This window comes from Lutra lutra, chromosome 7 (assembly GCF_902655055.1).
Source record: "Lutra lutra chromosome 7, mLutLut1.2, whole genome shotgun sequence".
Lineage (NCBI taxonomy): Eukaryota > Metazoa > Chordata > Mammalia > Carnivora > Mustelidae > Lutra > Lutra lutra.
The window spans coordinates 47,831,295-47,849,248 of record NC_062284.1 but is presented as its reverse complement, the minus strand read 5'-3'; the positions used below and the strand labels follow the sequence as shown (position 1 = coordinate 47,849,248).

At 38.4% G+C, this 17,954-nt stretch overlaps 1 protein-coding gene across 7 annotated transcripts in view; it reads right to left on the bottom strand.

Moving 5' to 3' along the window:
• IQCH (IQ motif containing H) overlaps nucleotides 1-17,954 on the bottom strand; it is a 189,211-nt gene that overhangs the window by 117,837 nt on the left and 53,420 nt on the right. For 6 of the 7 annotated variants that reach the window (XM_047738468.1, XM_047738469.1, XM_047738470.1 and 3 more), the window contains 2 exons: nucleotides 11,674-11,794; nucleotides 4,717-4,845 (listed from right to left, as the gene is read on the bottom strand). In XM_047738468.1, the coding sequence (XP_047594424.1) occupies nucleotides 4,717-4,845; nucleotides 11,674-11,794 (250 nt within the window). Of the gene's footprint in view, nucleotides 1-4,716; nucleotides 4,846-11,673; nucleotides 11,795-17,954 lie in introns of those variants that run through there. The other variant, XM_047738473.1, reaches the window with a different exon arrangement.

Below are 17,954 nucleotides of genomic sequence, written 5' to 3'. Positions count from 1 at the left end.
GCATTTGAAGAATGTGCATCTCCAATAGAATTATATCATAAGGTACTGCCTATATTTTGCTATTCAATTTTCCCTCTGGAAAGATCTGTAGGATAAACTTTGTCAGAGTTAATAATATCAGGAGGAAAAAATCTTGTCTTTCTGGACAACCCTGTGTGCTTCTATATTAGTTCCTGTTATGTACATGCCCAATAACATTTCATTCTTGCTAATTTTAAAACATATTCTTTTTTCAATATGCCCAGCTCCAAAGGACACCAGATTTAGCAAACAAAATTTTTAGAGGACATACAGTTACATTTTAATTTTAGATAAACAACAAATAATGTTTTAGTGTAAATATGGCCCAAATAGTAAATATATTTAATATCCAACAAAGAATTTTTATGAATGAATTGTAACGAGCATAACTTATTGTGTAAGAATTCAGTATAAGTATGTCCCAAATCCTGACCTTAACCCTAAACCTAACTCCAGGCCTAGACATTCACTTTCTCAGCCTTTCTTAGACCTAACAGTAGCCATATGATCAGTGAGATGTAAGGGGAAGTCCATCCAGGGTTTTCTGGGAAGAAACTGGTAACCGCTGTTTTCCCCTCTTTCTGCCTCGAATGTGTACGTTAAGGCCCAGATCTGTAGGAGCCTTCACAGAACCAGGAGGTGGCAAGCATGAGGTTGAGCTCAAACATCCAAAGAAGATAAAACAGAAAGAGAGCTGTTTCAATTCTTCCATTGAGTACCACCAGCCCTACACTGCCTACTCCCTGATTTCTTACATGTGAGACAAATGAACTCTTCTCATTGGTTAAATCACTGGTAGTTAGGTTTTCTGATATTTGCAGTCCCATACATTCCTGGCCGATGCCACTTTCTCCCTCCCTCCTTGTCTCCATTCCATTCTTTGTCTTATTGTGTGTGCTAGGGCCTCGAGGATGTGTTCAATGATGGTGGCAGTAGTGGTCATTCTTGAACTGTCTCTGCTTTTAATGGCAAGATAGAATGCTCCTAAAGTTTGCCTACAAAGAATATTGGCTCTGGATATTTGGCTGAAGGCAATAATCAGGGTCAGAGAATACTCTTACACTTCTACTCTGCTCAGAGGTACCCCTCCCGCCGCCAATTATTAATGTTGAGTTGCATTACGTGATTTTTAAGTTTTCTCACATATGGAGATGATCATAAGATTTTTCTTTTTGAATGTAATTCATTTCTAGTTTCATACCATTGTGATTAGAAAAGAAGCATGGTATGATTTCAATTATGAGCAGGGAGCCTGATGTGGGGCTCAATCCCAGGATCCTAGGCTCATGACCCGAGCTGAAGGCAGATGCCTAACAGGTACTGAGACACCAAGGTGTCTCAAGCATTTTTCAATTATCTTAAATATATTAAGATTTGTTTTAATATATACTCCCCTAGTAACTACTGATGTTAAGCATGCTTTCACTTATGTATCTACCACCCATGTGTCTTCTTTGGTAAAATTTCTGTTTTAATCCTTTGTCTATTAGGTTATTGGATTGCTTATTTTCTTATTGAGTTTTGAGAGTTTTTATATATTCTGGGCAAAAATTCTTTATCAAGTACATGTTTTGAAATATGAATTCTCAATCTGTAGCTTTTCTTTTCATTTGCTTAATATCGTCTTTAAAAGAGTAGAAGTTTTAAATTTTGATGAAGTCCAATGAACCCATTTTTTTACTTTTATGGATTTATGGTATTTAAAAAATCTTTGCCTAACCCAAGGAAACAACAATTTTCCCCCTTTGTTTTCTTGTAAAAGTTCTTAGTTTTAGACTTTACATTTAGTTCTATGATCGATTTTGAGTAAATTTTTATACATAGTGCAAGGGATGGGTCAAAGTTCTCTATACGTCTATCTTCAGTTGTTCCAGCACCATTTGTTGAAAAACTATTCTTTCTCCATTAAATTGCCTTTGTGTCCTTGTTGAAAATCAATTGACCTTATATGGGTAGATCTACTCCTGAACTCTCTATTCTGCTCTATGGGTCTCTGTATTTATCATTTTGCTAATACCACACTGTTCTGATAACTATAACTTTATACTAACTCAGATAACATGAGATCTCCAATGTTCCTTTTCTTTTTCAAAATTCTTTTGGCTATTGTACCATGTTTGCTTTTCCATATAAATTTTAGAATTGGCCTGTCAATTTCTACAAAAATATTCTATTGATCTTGATTCGGAGTGCATTGAGTATATAGACAACTTTGGGATGATTAACATAACAATATTGGGTCTTTGAATCTGTGACCATGGCCTACCTTTCCATTTATTTAGGTCTTATTTGAATTTTTTTTAGTTAGCATTTTGGAGTTTTAATATACAGATCTTGCACATTTTTTTTTAGTTTTCTGCCTAAGTATTTAATTATTTGGTATTATTTTAATGGCATTGTTTTTGTTGTTGTTGTTGTTTTAAGTATACACTACACGTGGGCTCAAACTCGTGACCCTGAGATCAAAATTCACATGCTCTATTGATTGAGCCAGCCAGACACCCTGGCATTGTTTTTTAAAATTCAATTTCCAATTGTTCATTTCTAGTGTATAGAAATTCAATTATATTTTATATGTTAATTTGGTATCCTGAAACCATGCTAAACTTTCTTATTTATTCTATTATCTTTTTTTTAGATCTTGCAAATTTTCTATGTAGTAATCATTCTGTTCCTAAAGAGAGACAGTTTAATTTCTTTATTTTTTGTTCTTTTTCTTACCTCATTGTATTGGCTAGGACTTTCCATACAATATTGAATAGGTGTGGTAAGAGTGGACATCCTTGCCTTGTTCCTGATCATAATTATAGAGAAAGCAGTTGGTCTTTCACTATTAAGTATGATTTTAGTGGTAGAGGCCCTGTATCAGGCTGAGAAAGTTCCCTTTTATTTTTAGTTTGCTTAGGTTTTTTTAAAAAAAAATGTATTATTGTTGAATGGATGTTGCATTTTATTTTATTTTTATGTATTAAGATGGAGATGGTCATATGGTTCTTCTTCTTTAGTTTATTGATATGATGATTTACATTGATTGATTTTTTTAAGTGTCAAAACAGTCTTGCATTATTAGGATAAACTCTACCTGGTCATGATATATTATTCTTTCTTTATATTATGGAATTCAATTTGTTAATATTTTGTGGAGGATTTTTCTATTTTCATGAAGGAAAACAGACTGTGGTTTTCTTTTAGTGGGCTCTTGTTATACTTAGTTAAATCCAACTCCTCATCGTGGTTTGCTAGTTCATGCTAGTTCTGCTATAGTAAAATATGTTTACAGGGAAAGATCCTAAAACTCATAGAGTGGTTTAAACCAATTAAGAGTTTATTTCTCTCTCACCTAAGAGTTGAAAGGAAGACAGTCCCAGGTTGGTAGGGCAGCTCTGCCGGACTTGGGAGATGGAACATGGAGTTCCCCCTGTGGCTCTCAAGTGCTTCCCTATCACATCTGCCTCCCAGCTAGCCAGAGAGAGGAAAGGAAAGGGGGAGACCATGCTCCTTCCCTCTTATAGGCTCAGCCCAGAAGTTTCTCTTCCTATTTTGCTTTCTTCCTCTTTGTCCAGAACCTGGTCACAGGGCACAGCTAGCTGGAAGGAAGCCTGGGAAATGTTGTCTTTAGCTAAGCTGACATGTGCCCACTCATGGCTCCATTACTGTGGAAATAGGGAAGAATGAATACTGAGGACAACTTGTAGTCTCTGCTCCAGCTTATGTCATGTCATTCCCCTCTATTTTCCAGCCTCATCTCCTCCCTTCTTTCCCTGGCTTTTGGCTCTCCAGCTATACCACCCTTGCTCATTCCCTCTTTAGTCCTTAGGCCCTTGTATCTGTGCTGGCCTATATCTAGAATGCTTTTCCCTAGATCTTTTCTTCTTCTGATCGTTTGTACCTCAACTCACCTCAACTCAAGCCTTATGCATCTTCTGAGAGGCATTCCCCGACCCTTCCGTCACAAGCAAAGCGACCACTTCCTTATTGTGACCATTCATGTTGTTTTATCTCTAGCACTTACCACTAGCTCAAATTCTCATTTACTCACCTGCTTGTTATCTGTTTCTCCCACTGGAATGTAAGCACCATGGGGGCCGAAATGTTGTCTGAGTTATTCTATTTTCTGTTGGATCCCCAGCCCTTAAATGCTGCCTTTGATAAAGCAAGCATTCAACAAATATTTGTTGAACAGATGAATTCATTTAGCCGCAACCCCTTTATTTTATAACTGGGGAAGCTGGAGCCCAGACAAAGGAAATGGCTTGCCCGAGTTTCCACAAGTAGTAGAGTCCCATGTTGGCACTTTTCTTGAACACCTGATTTTATCTAGGCTCTACTTTGAAGTCTATTATCTCCCCCCTCCACAACTGTCCCTTTGAACACCTGTAGCACTAGACTTTAACATCCATTGGGTTTTTATGCTATGCTTCTTTGTATTGTTATTTATCTTTGTTCTGTCTGTATTGTTTTCCCAACCAAGCTGCGAGCCCCCTGAAAATACCAACCTTCTAACCCAACAGGCCGTGTGTCGGTATTCGATGAAGAGACTAAAGTTACTTTATTTAGTCAAGTGAAACTCAGAACTGTTACAGCTGTCATCTTGTCCTATAATTGCAGATACAAGTTGGATACTGGAAGACTAGATTTTGGTGGGAGGTAATTCCTGTGTATCCCCAGTCAAGCGTTCAGGCAAGACTGTCTTACCGGCAGTTGGGATCTTATGTGCTTCATCAAAATTATGCAGGGGAGCCGCTCTTGGTACAATGGGTGGATTCTGAAAGGTAATCCTTGCTGTTGGTGGAATCAGTCCTCGTTCAATCATACTTAAAATCCCTGAAAAGGAAGGTTAAAAGAATATGATTTTAACTCCAAGCATTTCTACAAAGTCTGAGCTCTATGAATTTCTCAAGTGTAACTTACTCTACTCATCTTATTTGTGAAAGCACATCTAGTGCCTTAATCCTTTGCATGAAGAAAACACTATAGTACACGTTCTTTTAAGCTTAATATTCTAACCCAAGATAAAATGGCATTTCCCATAGTGGCATTATGAAATAAACTGTATTAAGATAATTTCAGGATGCCTGGGGGGCTGAGTTGGTTAAGCATCTGCCTTTGGCTTGGGGTCATGGTCCCAGGTTTCTAGGGTAGAGCCCCACATGGGGCTCCTTGCTCAGTGTGGAGCCTCCTTCTCTCTCTGCCTCTGCCTGCCGCTCCCCCTGCTGTGCTCTCTCTGATAAATAAATAAATAATATCTTTAAAAAATTCATTTTAAGGTATTTAAGGTAAGTGTGATCTAAAACTTCTTTATACATAACATTTCCAATGATCGATAATATTGTTATTCTTTTTAAAATTTGGAGTAATCAAGTACACAGTCTTCATAACCAAGGAGAGGTTTTGTTCTGAAAGAAAGAAAATCTATGTGCTTGTAACTATTCTCCTGTTGTTACAATGAGTCATATTTTATAAAAGAAAGTTATTTTTAGGGGCACCTGGGTGGCTCAGTCAGTCAAGCAGCTGACTCTTGATTTCAGCTCAGGTCATGATTTCAGTGTCATGAGATTGAGCCCCATGTTGGGCTCCATGCTGGGCATGAAGCCTGCTGAAGATTCTCTCTCTCCCTCTCCCTCTGCCCCTCACATTCTGCTCTTTCAATATCTCTCTCTAAAAACAAAACAAAACAAAACAATAACAAAGAGAAAGTTATTTTTAGACATTTCTCACATCACCAGAAGATGTGATTGCCCAAATAGATGAATTTAGTGTAATTGTGCAACATGGATAGTATTAACGCACCTAATTGACAATTCCTAGAACTCGTACTATATCTGCATGGCTGGGACCAGCGCTTTTGAAGGACAAAAGACTGTTAAATAAATTAATCAATCAAGGAAGAATTGAGCAAAGCCTTCTGGCAGGTGTAATGCTTTCATTAAGGTGGATCTATTGTGTGGAAGCCAGAAAGCCAGGGAGGATGTGAAACACACTTGTGATAGGGCTTCAGCCTCTTGTTGCTCTCATGTAATAGGAAGGACAGTAAGGCACTCTGGGTCTCAAGGAAATCCTCGTCTGCAAGCCGTGTACCAAGCTGGACTAAGCTGAAGAAGTTGGCACAAATTCTAAGGGGAGCAAATACGGTTTCTGTTTGCCTGAGGACCTCGATGACAATGTTATGTTGTTATTAAGGATACTGAAGTCTAGTATTACAGGAATTCAGAGAAAGGAACACTGAGGGATTGGGGAGCTGGAGAAGACTTCACTTGTAAAACAATGATTCCAAAGAGAAATCTTCAGTTTGCTTACTGCAGAATCATTTTGGGGGGAGAATTTCTTATTAAAATGAAGCTCCTGGGCCCTCTCCTGAGCCTGTCTAAACTTCTGAGATCAGGGCCTGAGGATCTGCATTATTGAAGACTCCAGGACATAATTTATGTGCCCTGAAGTTTGAGAGTCGGTACAATTGGGGCCCAGTAATCTACATTTTTTAGTAAGCATTCCAGATCAATCTTTTGTACTTCTAAAATTTAAGAACTGCTCATCCAGAGTACAACTCTTTAAGCTCCATTTGAAATGAGGACTTCAGGTTTTAATTTTTCTAACACTGGATTTAACTACTTTAAGATATTAAGAGTAATTCTTTGTCCTCACAACTATTTTCCACCCTTAAATATTAAATCCCGTTTCCAAGATCTATGCCTGATTTGCAGATGTGAAAAACAGAGCTCCTTCTAATTCTGTATATTTTCATTACTGAACTCAGAGAGAATCCCAAAGAATATAGGCATGATTTTAACTTTTGCTTTAGTACTGGTTGGAGTAATTAACTTAATTTTAGATAAACACATGTGTGTACATTTACCACAAGAAGGAAAAAGTTAAGACTTTGGGATAAGCAAAAGAGGCTGGGTATCTTTTCATTCAAATGCTGGAACCTCTGGAGGTTATCTGACCCCTGTAATCACCTTTGTTTTTGATGAGTCTTTTTTACAGTTCTCTAGAGATTAAGATTAATTTATAGAAAACTGAAATCAGTGCAAATATTTCTTGTTTTATATGCATGCGAATAAACTGTCACACAGAGGGATGATGGTTCTGTCATCCCCCAAAAGCTAGTGGTGTGTCCATTTGCAAATTTATTTCACTACTCTTGATTTGTGAAAGTGTCTATTTGGATTCTCCTTGGAACTAATTGTAACATCCTACTGATACCCTCATTTAATCAATGAGTTCAATAAAATCTTTGATGTGTTCATTTTATAGTTGTATAAGAATCATGATTTTACTTTAAAATACATATGTCCTGGGGCGCCTGGGTGGCTCAGTGGGTTAGGCCGCTGCCTTCGGCTCAGGTCATGATCTCAGGGTCCTGGGATCGAGTCCCGCATTGGGCTCTCTGCTCAGCAGGGAGCCTGCTTCCCTCTCTCTCTCTCTGCCTGCCTCTCTGTCTACTTGTGATCTCTCTCTGTCAAATAAACAAATAAAATCTTTAAAAAAAAAAAATAAAATAAAATACATATGTCCTTTAATAATTTTGGAGATCTTGCCAAGATGAGCAGAAGTGTCACCTGAAATTGGAAGAAACGATGCACTGCACAGGGAACCAGGTCCAGGCATATATTTTGTTAGCAAATTCAAAGTGGCAATAGAAATTTATTGACTGTTTTTCTAATTTCAGTATTTCTGCCTATTAAATTTTGTTTTTGTTTTATTTTTCTTTTTCGGTTCGTGTATGTCTAAGTTATTTCCTTATTGGTAGATACAGTGACTGGGAATTTGGTGATCTCCATAAATGGATTAATGTCTTATAGAGATCTAATTCCTTGTTGAGTGAGGGGACAATAGAGAAAATAGTCTCTCAGTCTTTTGCTTTTCCACTTGTGTATTTTGAGCTCAAATCAGCTAAGAATGTCATGCCCACAAAGAAGGTGGTATCTGGACCAGAAGGTGTGTTTCAGTGTTCATTTTCCATCTGTAGCTTAAATTATAGAGTTGACACTATAAGCTATGTCTGTATCTGCAAGTCTATGTATCTGTCATTCAGAAAGGCCTTTATCTCTCATTGTGAATATAGAATGTTTTGCTGTCTCCAGATGGTACTAATAAATTAGATTGTAAAGTCTCAAATTGAAGAAACTCTGTTCAGGTTGACTTACAGAGAGAAGTAAGTGCTTATGTAAATCGAATATTCTTAAGATTTCTAGGAAATAAGGAAATCAAACTTCTAATACTTTAAATGGCTCACCCTTGTCTCCCAAATTCAGACACTCTCTTTGAGGCTCTTTACTTTTCATGGCAATAAGTTACTTGCATAGTTTCAGTAAAAATCTGCTCTCCTTTTACTAAGATATCATTGGAAAAATCACTTATGCAACTAAGACCTTGTCTGGAATTTCATATTTCAGAATGATACTTATTAATCATGAATGACAAGTCACTTTTAAAGAACTAAGGTTGACTTTATGGAGCCAATGTTTACAAAGCCTTCAAAAAAACCTGGACTGGTACATGCTTATAGCGTTTCCATTCTTTTGCAGGTGGTAGGAAGGTCATGTCCAGGCCCAAGAACATTAGGATATTTGGAACTCTTCTTGACAAAAAGAAATTACCCAAATTTATAGGTCCTGTAGTTGAAATGTGGTGGGCAGAGTTTCTTGGGCTTGATTTCCTAGCCTTAAGACAATAATAGAGGATTTTAAAAGTTCAATCAGATTCCTTAGGAAAATTTCCAGCAGACCAAATTTAAGACAGATTATTCTTGCCCACCTGTGTAAATAATCAGAACAAACCTAAGGAGACCAGCCTTATTTTGGGGGGGGGGAATTGTTTTTGGAGATCATTTTAATGAAAATTGTGGAAGACTGTAAGAATATTTTTAAGTTTTGGAATAAGCAAAAGAGATTACTGGACACCTTTTGAATGGAATGCTGAAGTCTTTGGGAATTATCTGGACTTAGTGTTTGAGCTATTTCACAACTCTGTAGAGATTAAGGTTCATTTGTAAAAAAAAAAAAAGCTGATACTAATACAAATAATTCTTATCTATAGACTTGAAAATAAATTCTATCTGGTGAAGGAACACACCTCCTTCCCACAGAAAGGTCAATTTTGTATCTATTTGCTAATTTATTTTAAAATTCCTGAGCTACAAATGTGTGTCCTTTGCATTCTCCTTTAAACCAGTTGTGACATCCTATAGATCTCTCTCTCTCTCTCTCTCGTTTTTTTTTTTTTTTTTTTAAAGATTTACTTATTTAAGAGGAAGAGTGAGCACAAGTCAGGGGAGGAGCAGAGGGAAAGAGTCTTCAAGCAGACTCCCTGTTGAGCGTGGAGCCTGACCCAAGTCTTGATTTTAAGACGCAAGAGATCATGACCTGAGCTGAAACCAAGAGTTGGACACTTAAGCAACTGAGCCACCAGGTACACCTACAGATCTCTCTTTTAATCGACGAGTTAAATAAATAAAATATTTCATATATGTTCATTTTATATTTGTATGAGACCCATGATTTTACCTGTTTTGGGAAGTCATCCCTTAATCCCATTGTCTCATTAAACTTTCATAACACTCTTACTTTCCAGTGGAATGGATTAGAGATTAGACATTGATTCATTCATTCAACTGGTATTTGTTAAGTGCCTATTATGTGGCAGGAGCTATTCTGGAGGCTGGGGATGCAGTGGTGAGCCAGAGAGAACTCATGGAGTCTGTAGGAGGGCTGAAGACATTAAATAAACTCACAATAAATGTATTAAAAATCGTGATCATCTATGAAGGAAAAGAGTTGCTTAAGGAAATGACTTTTCCTGGCAAAGATAGAGGCACTTGTAAAGGCCCACAAGAAAATATGCTTGGCCTGGTGAGGAGCAGGGGGAAGGGCACGTGGCCAAGGGTAGAGAAAGCAGTTAGCAGAGAATGGAGGGAAGGTCCAAGTCAAGCCTGCCTTGTTTGTAGAGTTTGGAGTTGATTAAACAAGACCAGAGAGCAATTTGCCTGAGGTCACACACAGCCTAAAAGTTTGGTTTATGTACTGTGAGACATATATTCTTAACCACTGAAAAGGAAAGGAAGGGAAAGGAAAGCAAGGCAAGGCAAAGCAAAGCTTGCTTTCTATTTTGGATGTAACAAGATAATTCGAGAAAAAGTCAGAAAGTTCATCCTGCATTTTCCAAAACAACTCTCTCTTCTGGGTGTTGTTAATCCTTCAGCTCTGGCTGAACTTGTGTGAACCTGAGATGACAGCTAAGGGCATCAAGAACATGTTAAAAAATCTAGACACTGTGTCCACATTTCCGCAGCTTGAGCTTTCCTGATGCTTCTATTACCTTGCATGGTACCAGACATATGGTGAGTAATCAATAAATATATGTTGACTGACTGACTGATTAATTACAAATATTATGGCAGACCCTGTGTTCTCTGGTGGATTGTTGAGGGATGAAAATGTGATTTTTTTCCTGGGTCAAGCTGCCATGGCTCTAGATTCACCTTTGTTTTGTAGCAATTTTTTTCATTATGTCTATTACCAAAGTGGACACTGATTCATTGATTCATTCACTATTTCATTAACCCTAATTTGAATCAGGAAGAGTAGAAGATGGTACTAAAGCAAGAACTCTGCTGGAGTCATTCCATCTTCCCAAGGAGTAAATATGTAAACTAAATAAAATCACATGTCACGAAGATCTCTGAACAATAATGGTTTATAACTAGAAAAGTAATAGTTACAGTTGTGAGCTTCACACATTAAGGGACTTATAATGTTGCTGGGTTCTCCTGAGTTCTTCTGTTCTTCCTCAAGCAGTAGGTCAGTAGACAGACCAGAGAGAACTTTTTATCTCCAAAGACCAAGAGAACCTTTGGAAACCAACTTTAGGTCCAAACTATTCCAGACAACAGATGGAAAGTAAGATGGGAATAATTAAAGACCATTTCACTTGGTTGTATTTGACATACAAAAGGGGATCTACTTAGGCATTTTTCAACACTTCAGCCAATTAAATGAAGTAGCAGAGAAAAGTAGAGAAGGTACTTAAAATACTCAGGTCTTACTCATTCATTTACTTACTCTTTCATTTGCTTATTCATTCAACCAACATGGTTCTGGACACTAGGGATACTGAGATGAAGATGATATGACCTTTCGTTTAAAAACTAGAAATCCACTGGTTTCACGAACACTAGAATTTAGACTGAGACATGATGATTTAAATGCCATTACATTAATTCTGGCTTCATATTTTTGCTTAATAGTATATTGAGATAAATTTTTTAAGTGCTACCAGAATAGCATCAGAAACTATCTGCTAAAAAAACAAACAAACAAAAACTCTCTGCTCAGAAGCTTGAAAATTTCTAATAATATCACATACATACAATGATAATTTTAACATGTAATAACACCAACATCTCAATCAATATTAATTCAGTAGGACAATGGGTTTTAGAGGTGGGAGGGACTCTAGTTGTTGTCTAGTCCAACCTTCTGATTTAGAGAGGAGCAAAATCAGACCAGGGTGAAGACCCTGACTTGTCTGAGGTCACCTAGGAGAATTAGTGGCTGAGCCCGAATTCAAACCCAGACCCCCTATCCCACATCCCACCTCAATGCTCTTTCCCATAGACTCCACAGCACATAAAATGGTCATTGAATCACTAACCTTTCCTGGCATCTGCTTGGAGGACAGGGATGGGCGTGAAGTAGGGATTAGTGCGATGAGAGGCTGGTAGAACTGTGAGGTTCGATATGGTAGACCCTTTTATTAACTTCTGAACATTTACCTAGACAATCAAAAATCTGTTTTCAGTAGGCAGTTTTGCTTTCAAAAGGAGCACAGTTTTCTTCTTGTAAACAATAAATAAGATTATGAATAGTTTCATTAAGTTTTAATAAAGTAGCGATAGCAGCTCCAATTTTATTGCTCATGAGTACCCTGTGCTATTGTCTACTGTCAGGAGTTTGTGTAATTTAAAATAGTTAATTAAATGCAATTAACATGTTGTGATTTCTACTATGCAAAGTCACTATAGTAGTTAATAAAGGAACTATTAAGATTTTGTTCAATTTTAATGACTATGATATAAAAGTGCTAAATCTTGACAGAAGAGGTTTTGAATACAGCAAAGTTTTGTACAGGCAAATTTCCTAGGAAATCATATTAGGGTTGTGAGAGTTAAAAAAAAAAAATGAGAAAACTGGGAGAATTTCAAGATAGATATATCAGGGGTCCCTGGGTGGCTCAGTTGGGAGAATTTCAAGATAGATATATCAGGGGTCCCTGGGTGGCTCAGTTGGTTAATTGTCTGACTATTGATTTTGGCTCAGTTCATGATCTCAGGGTTGTGAGATGGAGCCCTGCTCTTAAGATTCTCTCCCTCCCTCTAAAACAAACAAATAAAAGGTTAAAAAAAAGATAAATGTATCAGTCAACATTAATAGGTTAAAAATGAACTTGGAGTAGACTCTGGAAAATCTCAGAAAGAGTTAAAGACTTGATATCTGAATCAGTTACAGTAGATGATTACCTTTTCTAAAGTCATTAAATGCCTTTTTATAGTTATGAAATATGAATTGTTCCTATTAAATGGTTTCTAGCTTTTAAAGACTAATATGTATTACATATAAATCACATTTAATTGTATAGCTCAAGTACACTATTTTTACCTTTATTAGAAGAGGTTATGAATTACCTGAGCCCTCTCAGCAGGGAAGAAGCAGCTATTTGGTATTTATAGACTGATTTAAATGTTCAAATCATTTTCCAAACATTAATTAATCTGCATAACTTCTAAAAGAACTAGGTAACAATTTGCTCTTTAACTAATAAGGAACTAAGACTGAAATGTTCGTAGATTTGTTGAAGGTCACAAAGTATGCTAGAAATACTATTCGATTTTAAGATTAATCTGATTTTACATTAGTGAAATTTGCCATTGGACTCAGTTTTACCATATCTTATTGCTCCTCAAGGTAATAGGAAAAGAAAGGGAAATTCATGAAGAGTTGTGGGGGGCCAGGGGGCAGGGAGAAAATCACCTCCCCGAATAAGTATCTCTTGGCTAAAAAATGTCTGAACAAAGGATGGTGGGGCTTAAGGGAAACTGTAAACAACTACCATCCTGTGAACACCAAATGTTTGGTGAGGACAATTTAAAATACCCTAAGTAGGTTGTTTTTTTTGTTTTTGTTTTTGTTTTTTTTTTTAACAGGAAGGAGTAAACAGTGCAATTTCCTGCCTTCCAGGTGAATTGGAAGAGGAAAGGGGAGTATCATGGGCGTTGCCTTTTTTTTTTTTTTTAAGATTTTATTTATTTGAGATAGAGAGAGAGGGAAAAGCAGAGCACAAGCATGGGGAGGGGCAGAGGGAGAATGAGAAGCAGTCTCCCAACTGAGCAGGGAGACCCACATAGGGACTCCATCCTAGTACCCTGGGATCATGACCTGAACCAAAGGCAGATGCTTAACTGAGCCACGCAGGTTCCCCTCCACAGGCCTTGCCTTAATGACAGCAAGGAGTTCAAGGGCATGTAATGTCATTATGGAAATTCCATCTTGACAATCCACCTTGGTCTCTTTCTCATCCTCAGCAATCCTCGCCCCACCTCACCCCCCAGACCCAAGACCTCACCCCCAGACCCAAGTGGCCTCCAGGATGTCCCAGTCACCCACGGTACTGTACCGCTGGCATGGCCCGTGCATAGCTGATTTTCAGTAGCAAAAAGGGAAGGGTCTCCACTTGTCTGATTGATATCAGGGTCAGGGAGGGAAAGGTAAATCGGAGGAAGAGAGAAGGATTCCACTTAAATAAAATTGTCAAGCACCGTGAAGAGGTAAAGTACAGGTTTGGCAGTTTCAGAGCACAGAGCATCATTTATCTGGATTTTCTGAAAGTCTTTGACAAAGTGCAGCCGACAGCCTGCTCTTGACAGCCCAAGCAGCAGGATCCCACATAAACCACAACGCGAAGTGTGACACAAGGGAGAGGTTGGAAGGCAGGTGATGCTAGCATCCGGTCAGGCAGTCAGCACGCTCATAACCCTGGTTTCTTTAATTGTTTCAATTGCGTCTATCTCAACCATGTGAAGCCAGATGTGGCGTGTGTGTGGGGGTGGGGGGGGCATGGAGAAGAGAGTTACACCTGGGGGCTGACATCTCGTCGAGATCACAGAAAGAAATGAGCCCCCTCCGCCGTCCGGCTCCCCCGGTGAGGACGACCTCCTGCATGTGTGCTGGCTTGGAGGGAGAACGCATGTGCAACCTTCAGCCCTCACTGAGCACGTACTATAGAACGCTAACTTCAGTGCAATGGGCCTTAAGTTTCAGGAGGGATGGGCACGCTCAGGGCAATGGGAGTGCCGAAGAGGGAGTTACTGACCCTGCATGCTGGCAGTGAAGAAGGCTTCAAGGTGACTCCCCCCGAGCTCTATGTTAGAATCTGTCAGGGAGCTTTTTAAAAATACTGCTGTCTGGGCCCCAACTCTGGGCCAATAAATCCGCATAGCTGGGCTGGGGCCAGGGCGTCACGCTCCCCGGGTGATTCTGATGTGCAGCCAAGGTTGGGATAGACTGCAGTAACTGAAAATTGTGTCTTAAAAGAAGCACTGAATTTCAGATCACGCGGAGAAGAGGATGCAATTAGAGGGAGAATGGTGGTGACGAAGCAGGACACAACACAGATGCGTGAAGATTTCAGGGAAGGTGAGGATCTCAGGCGGCTGGAGTATGGTGTGTGTGCCAGGAGTGCAGGGTGGGAGACAAAACTGGGGGAACGGTAGGTTGGCGCAAATGGAAGAAACCGGCTTTATGAAAGTGCCGATTGCCTAACAGAAGTTGAGTATCATCTGCTTCTGGCTTCTCCTTTATGTCATGCTTTATATTTGGGGGCTGGAACCAGGCTCTGTAGCTTGTATAACATGATATGGACTACCATAGAAAGAGAACAATGTTCTTTGTAGCTGGTGTGTCATGGCTCTTTCCAAAACTCTGTTACTTTATGCCTAAACCTTCCATAACAGCTTAATTGTTTTTCAAAGTTAAAATATATATATAGAAAAGCTTAAAAAAGAAAACAGCAATCACATTCCTGCCAGCCAGAATTAATCATTGTTAATATCTTGGTATATTTGCTTCTAGTGTTTTCAAATAGAAAAATCATTCTATTTTATGATTCTGGTAAAAAATGATATATGCTCATTATAAAGATTCCAATTAATGCAGAAAAACACAAAGATGGAAGTTTAAGAAACCATGCCAAACATCATTAGGTGATCCATTATCCTGACATCTTTGGAATGATTAATGTATCGTTTTATAAAAATAGGATTTATATTACATTATTAAACTTAATTTTTGACATGAATTTAATAGGAGGGGGAAAGGCTGAATTAAACTCAACAAATTATTAAACCTCAAGTCAATATTTTTTACCACAAGATTCCTAGGAGTTTAAAAAGATTTCTCTGCAAGGGTTGGCAATTTTTTTTTAAAGGGCCAGACAGTAAATGTTTTAGGCTGTTCTGGTCTGTTGTTATAGCTGAAAAGTAGCATAGACAATATGTAAACAAATGGTAGCTCTATGTTCTAGTGAAACTTTATGTACAAAAATAGGTGGTCTGCCCTCAGGCAGTCGTTTGTGGACTCCTACCCTGCAGTTAAATAAAGGTGATTATGAAAAACATTTAGGTTTTTTTAAAATTGCGTTTTAAATTTGAATAATATACCCCATCTTCAAAAGATGAGAACATTAGAACTCTCTTGCTACCCATATCCCCCTTCCTCACCTCCCAATTTTTTATTATATTATTATTATTATATTGTCCAGATTTATAATATCCACATTCTGTTTTGAAACCATAATCACTAGGATTGTTTAGTTTCACCTTACGTGTAAATGGATCCCCTGTCATGGCTCCTCCATGCTTAAGTTCCTCATTTTGATTGACTTTTTGTTCCTCATTTTGATTGACTTTTTTTCCTTTTTATTTATTTTTAAAATTTTATTTATAATCAATTAACATATAGTGTGTTATTAGTTTCAGGGGTGGAATTTAGTGACTCATCGGTTGCATAGAACACCCAGTGCTCATTACATCAAGTGCCCTCCTTAATGTCTGTCACCTAGTTATCCCATCCCTCCACCGACCTTCCCTCCAGCAACCCTCAGTTTGTTTCCTACAGTTAAGAGTCTTTTACAGTTCATCTATTTATTTATTTTTGAGAGAGAGAGAGACAGTGATAACAAGAATGGGGGAGGGGCAGAGGGAGAGGAGAGAGGATCTTGAGCAGACTCCATGCTGAGCATGGAGCCTGATGCAGGGCTCAATCTCATGACCCTGAGATCATGACTGAGCCGAAATCAAGAGTCAGCTCAACTGACTGGGCCACACAGTCTCCTCTATTTTAATTGACTTCTTAGTTGCCTGCCTTTGGTTAAAAAGCAGTCCTTTCCAACAAGTGTTCATGAATATTTATACTTGAATGATACCTGGGGTCATCCTTTCTTTTCTCAAAATTTTGCAGACACTGACCCATTGTCTTCTACAATGACTATTGTGAAATCTGATGCAGCCTGATTCCTCACCCCTTGTCGGTGATTTTTCTTTCTGCCTGGATGTCTGAAACATTCCTCATTTTTGAAGTCCACGTGTTTAACTAGAAAATGGCTTGATGTAATTCTCTAAATCAAAATTTCCTGGGATTCAGTGCTTTCTTTCCACTTGTAGATCTCATTCTTTCTTCACTTCTGGAAATTTTTCTTCGATGATATTGTTGGATACATCTTCTCTTTCATTTGCTGGGTTCTCCATTTTAGAGATACCAAGTGTCATTAAGTGTTGGCTCATCTTTATCTTTCATATTGTAGTACCTAACTGTTCATTCTCTCCTGTTTCATTTTAGAATACGGTGCTTTTAGCTGAGCATATGGCTGTCCAGTCCAGACTATGTTTCCCATTGTCCCTGGTGGCTAAATGTGGACATGTGACCAAATTCAGACCAGTAAGACATAAGCAACAGTGATAAGCATAACCTCTGGTCCATCTCCTTAGAATGCTTGCCCTGGACTATCTTTTTCCTTTCTGTGGGCTGAAACATGGGTGTAGAGAGGAGTCAGCTTCAACCACTGGAACGAGAAGGTGTGTAACCACAGGAATGAGATGAGACAGCATCCAGACAGAAGGAACCCTCTCTCAGTTATGCTAGAGACTTCTTACCTGTGGACTGTTTTGTGAGTGAGAAATAAACTGATCTATTTATGGCATTATATTTTCGGATTTCTTTGTTACAGCAGCTTAGCCTATAACAAACTACTATGCATTATCTATTAGCTTCTAATTTCCTTTGTCTTTTTCCTTTGCATTTGCTGTGTTTACAGTCTTTTCTCCGTGCCCATATTTCAGTGTTCAGCAGTGTCTGCTCTATTCTTCTATTTATAGTTTATTTATTAGTTCCATAAAGTATTTTGGTATTCAATTTGTTTCCTTGTGTCTGCAACTTCCCTTTTTTTAAATCTCATTCTGCTATTTTATCATCTCCTGGCTGAGCTCTAGTTTTACTTAATTTATGTTCCTATCAAGCTGTGCTATAATGTGAAGAAATTGTGAGAAAATTCCTTCTGTTCCTTGAGTTAGATTTTTTTTTCTGGGTTAGGCTTTGTCTTTTGCAGCCCATGGTAGTCCCTCTCTCCCCTCCCACACTTTTGTTAGCTCTGGATGAAATACTGGCCTTTATATAATAAATCAGTATAGTGGCCATACCATTTCTTTCCCCCTTGTATGTTCTTGGGCAGCTTTGCCCCAACTATCTGCTTGCTCTGATGTAGCATCTCCGTCCCTGTTGTCTGCTACCTATGTGTTTCCTTTCCCAGCAATGTGCGAGAACTGGGTATTCTGAGTGTTCTCAGCCTTTCTGTTATCTGAGGGCTTGGGTCGGGGAAGCCTCTGT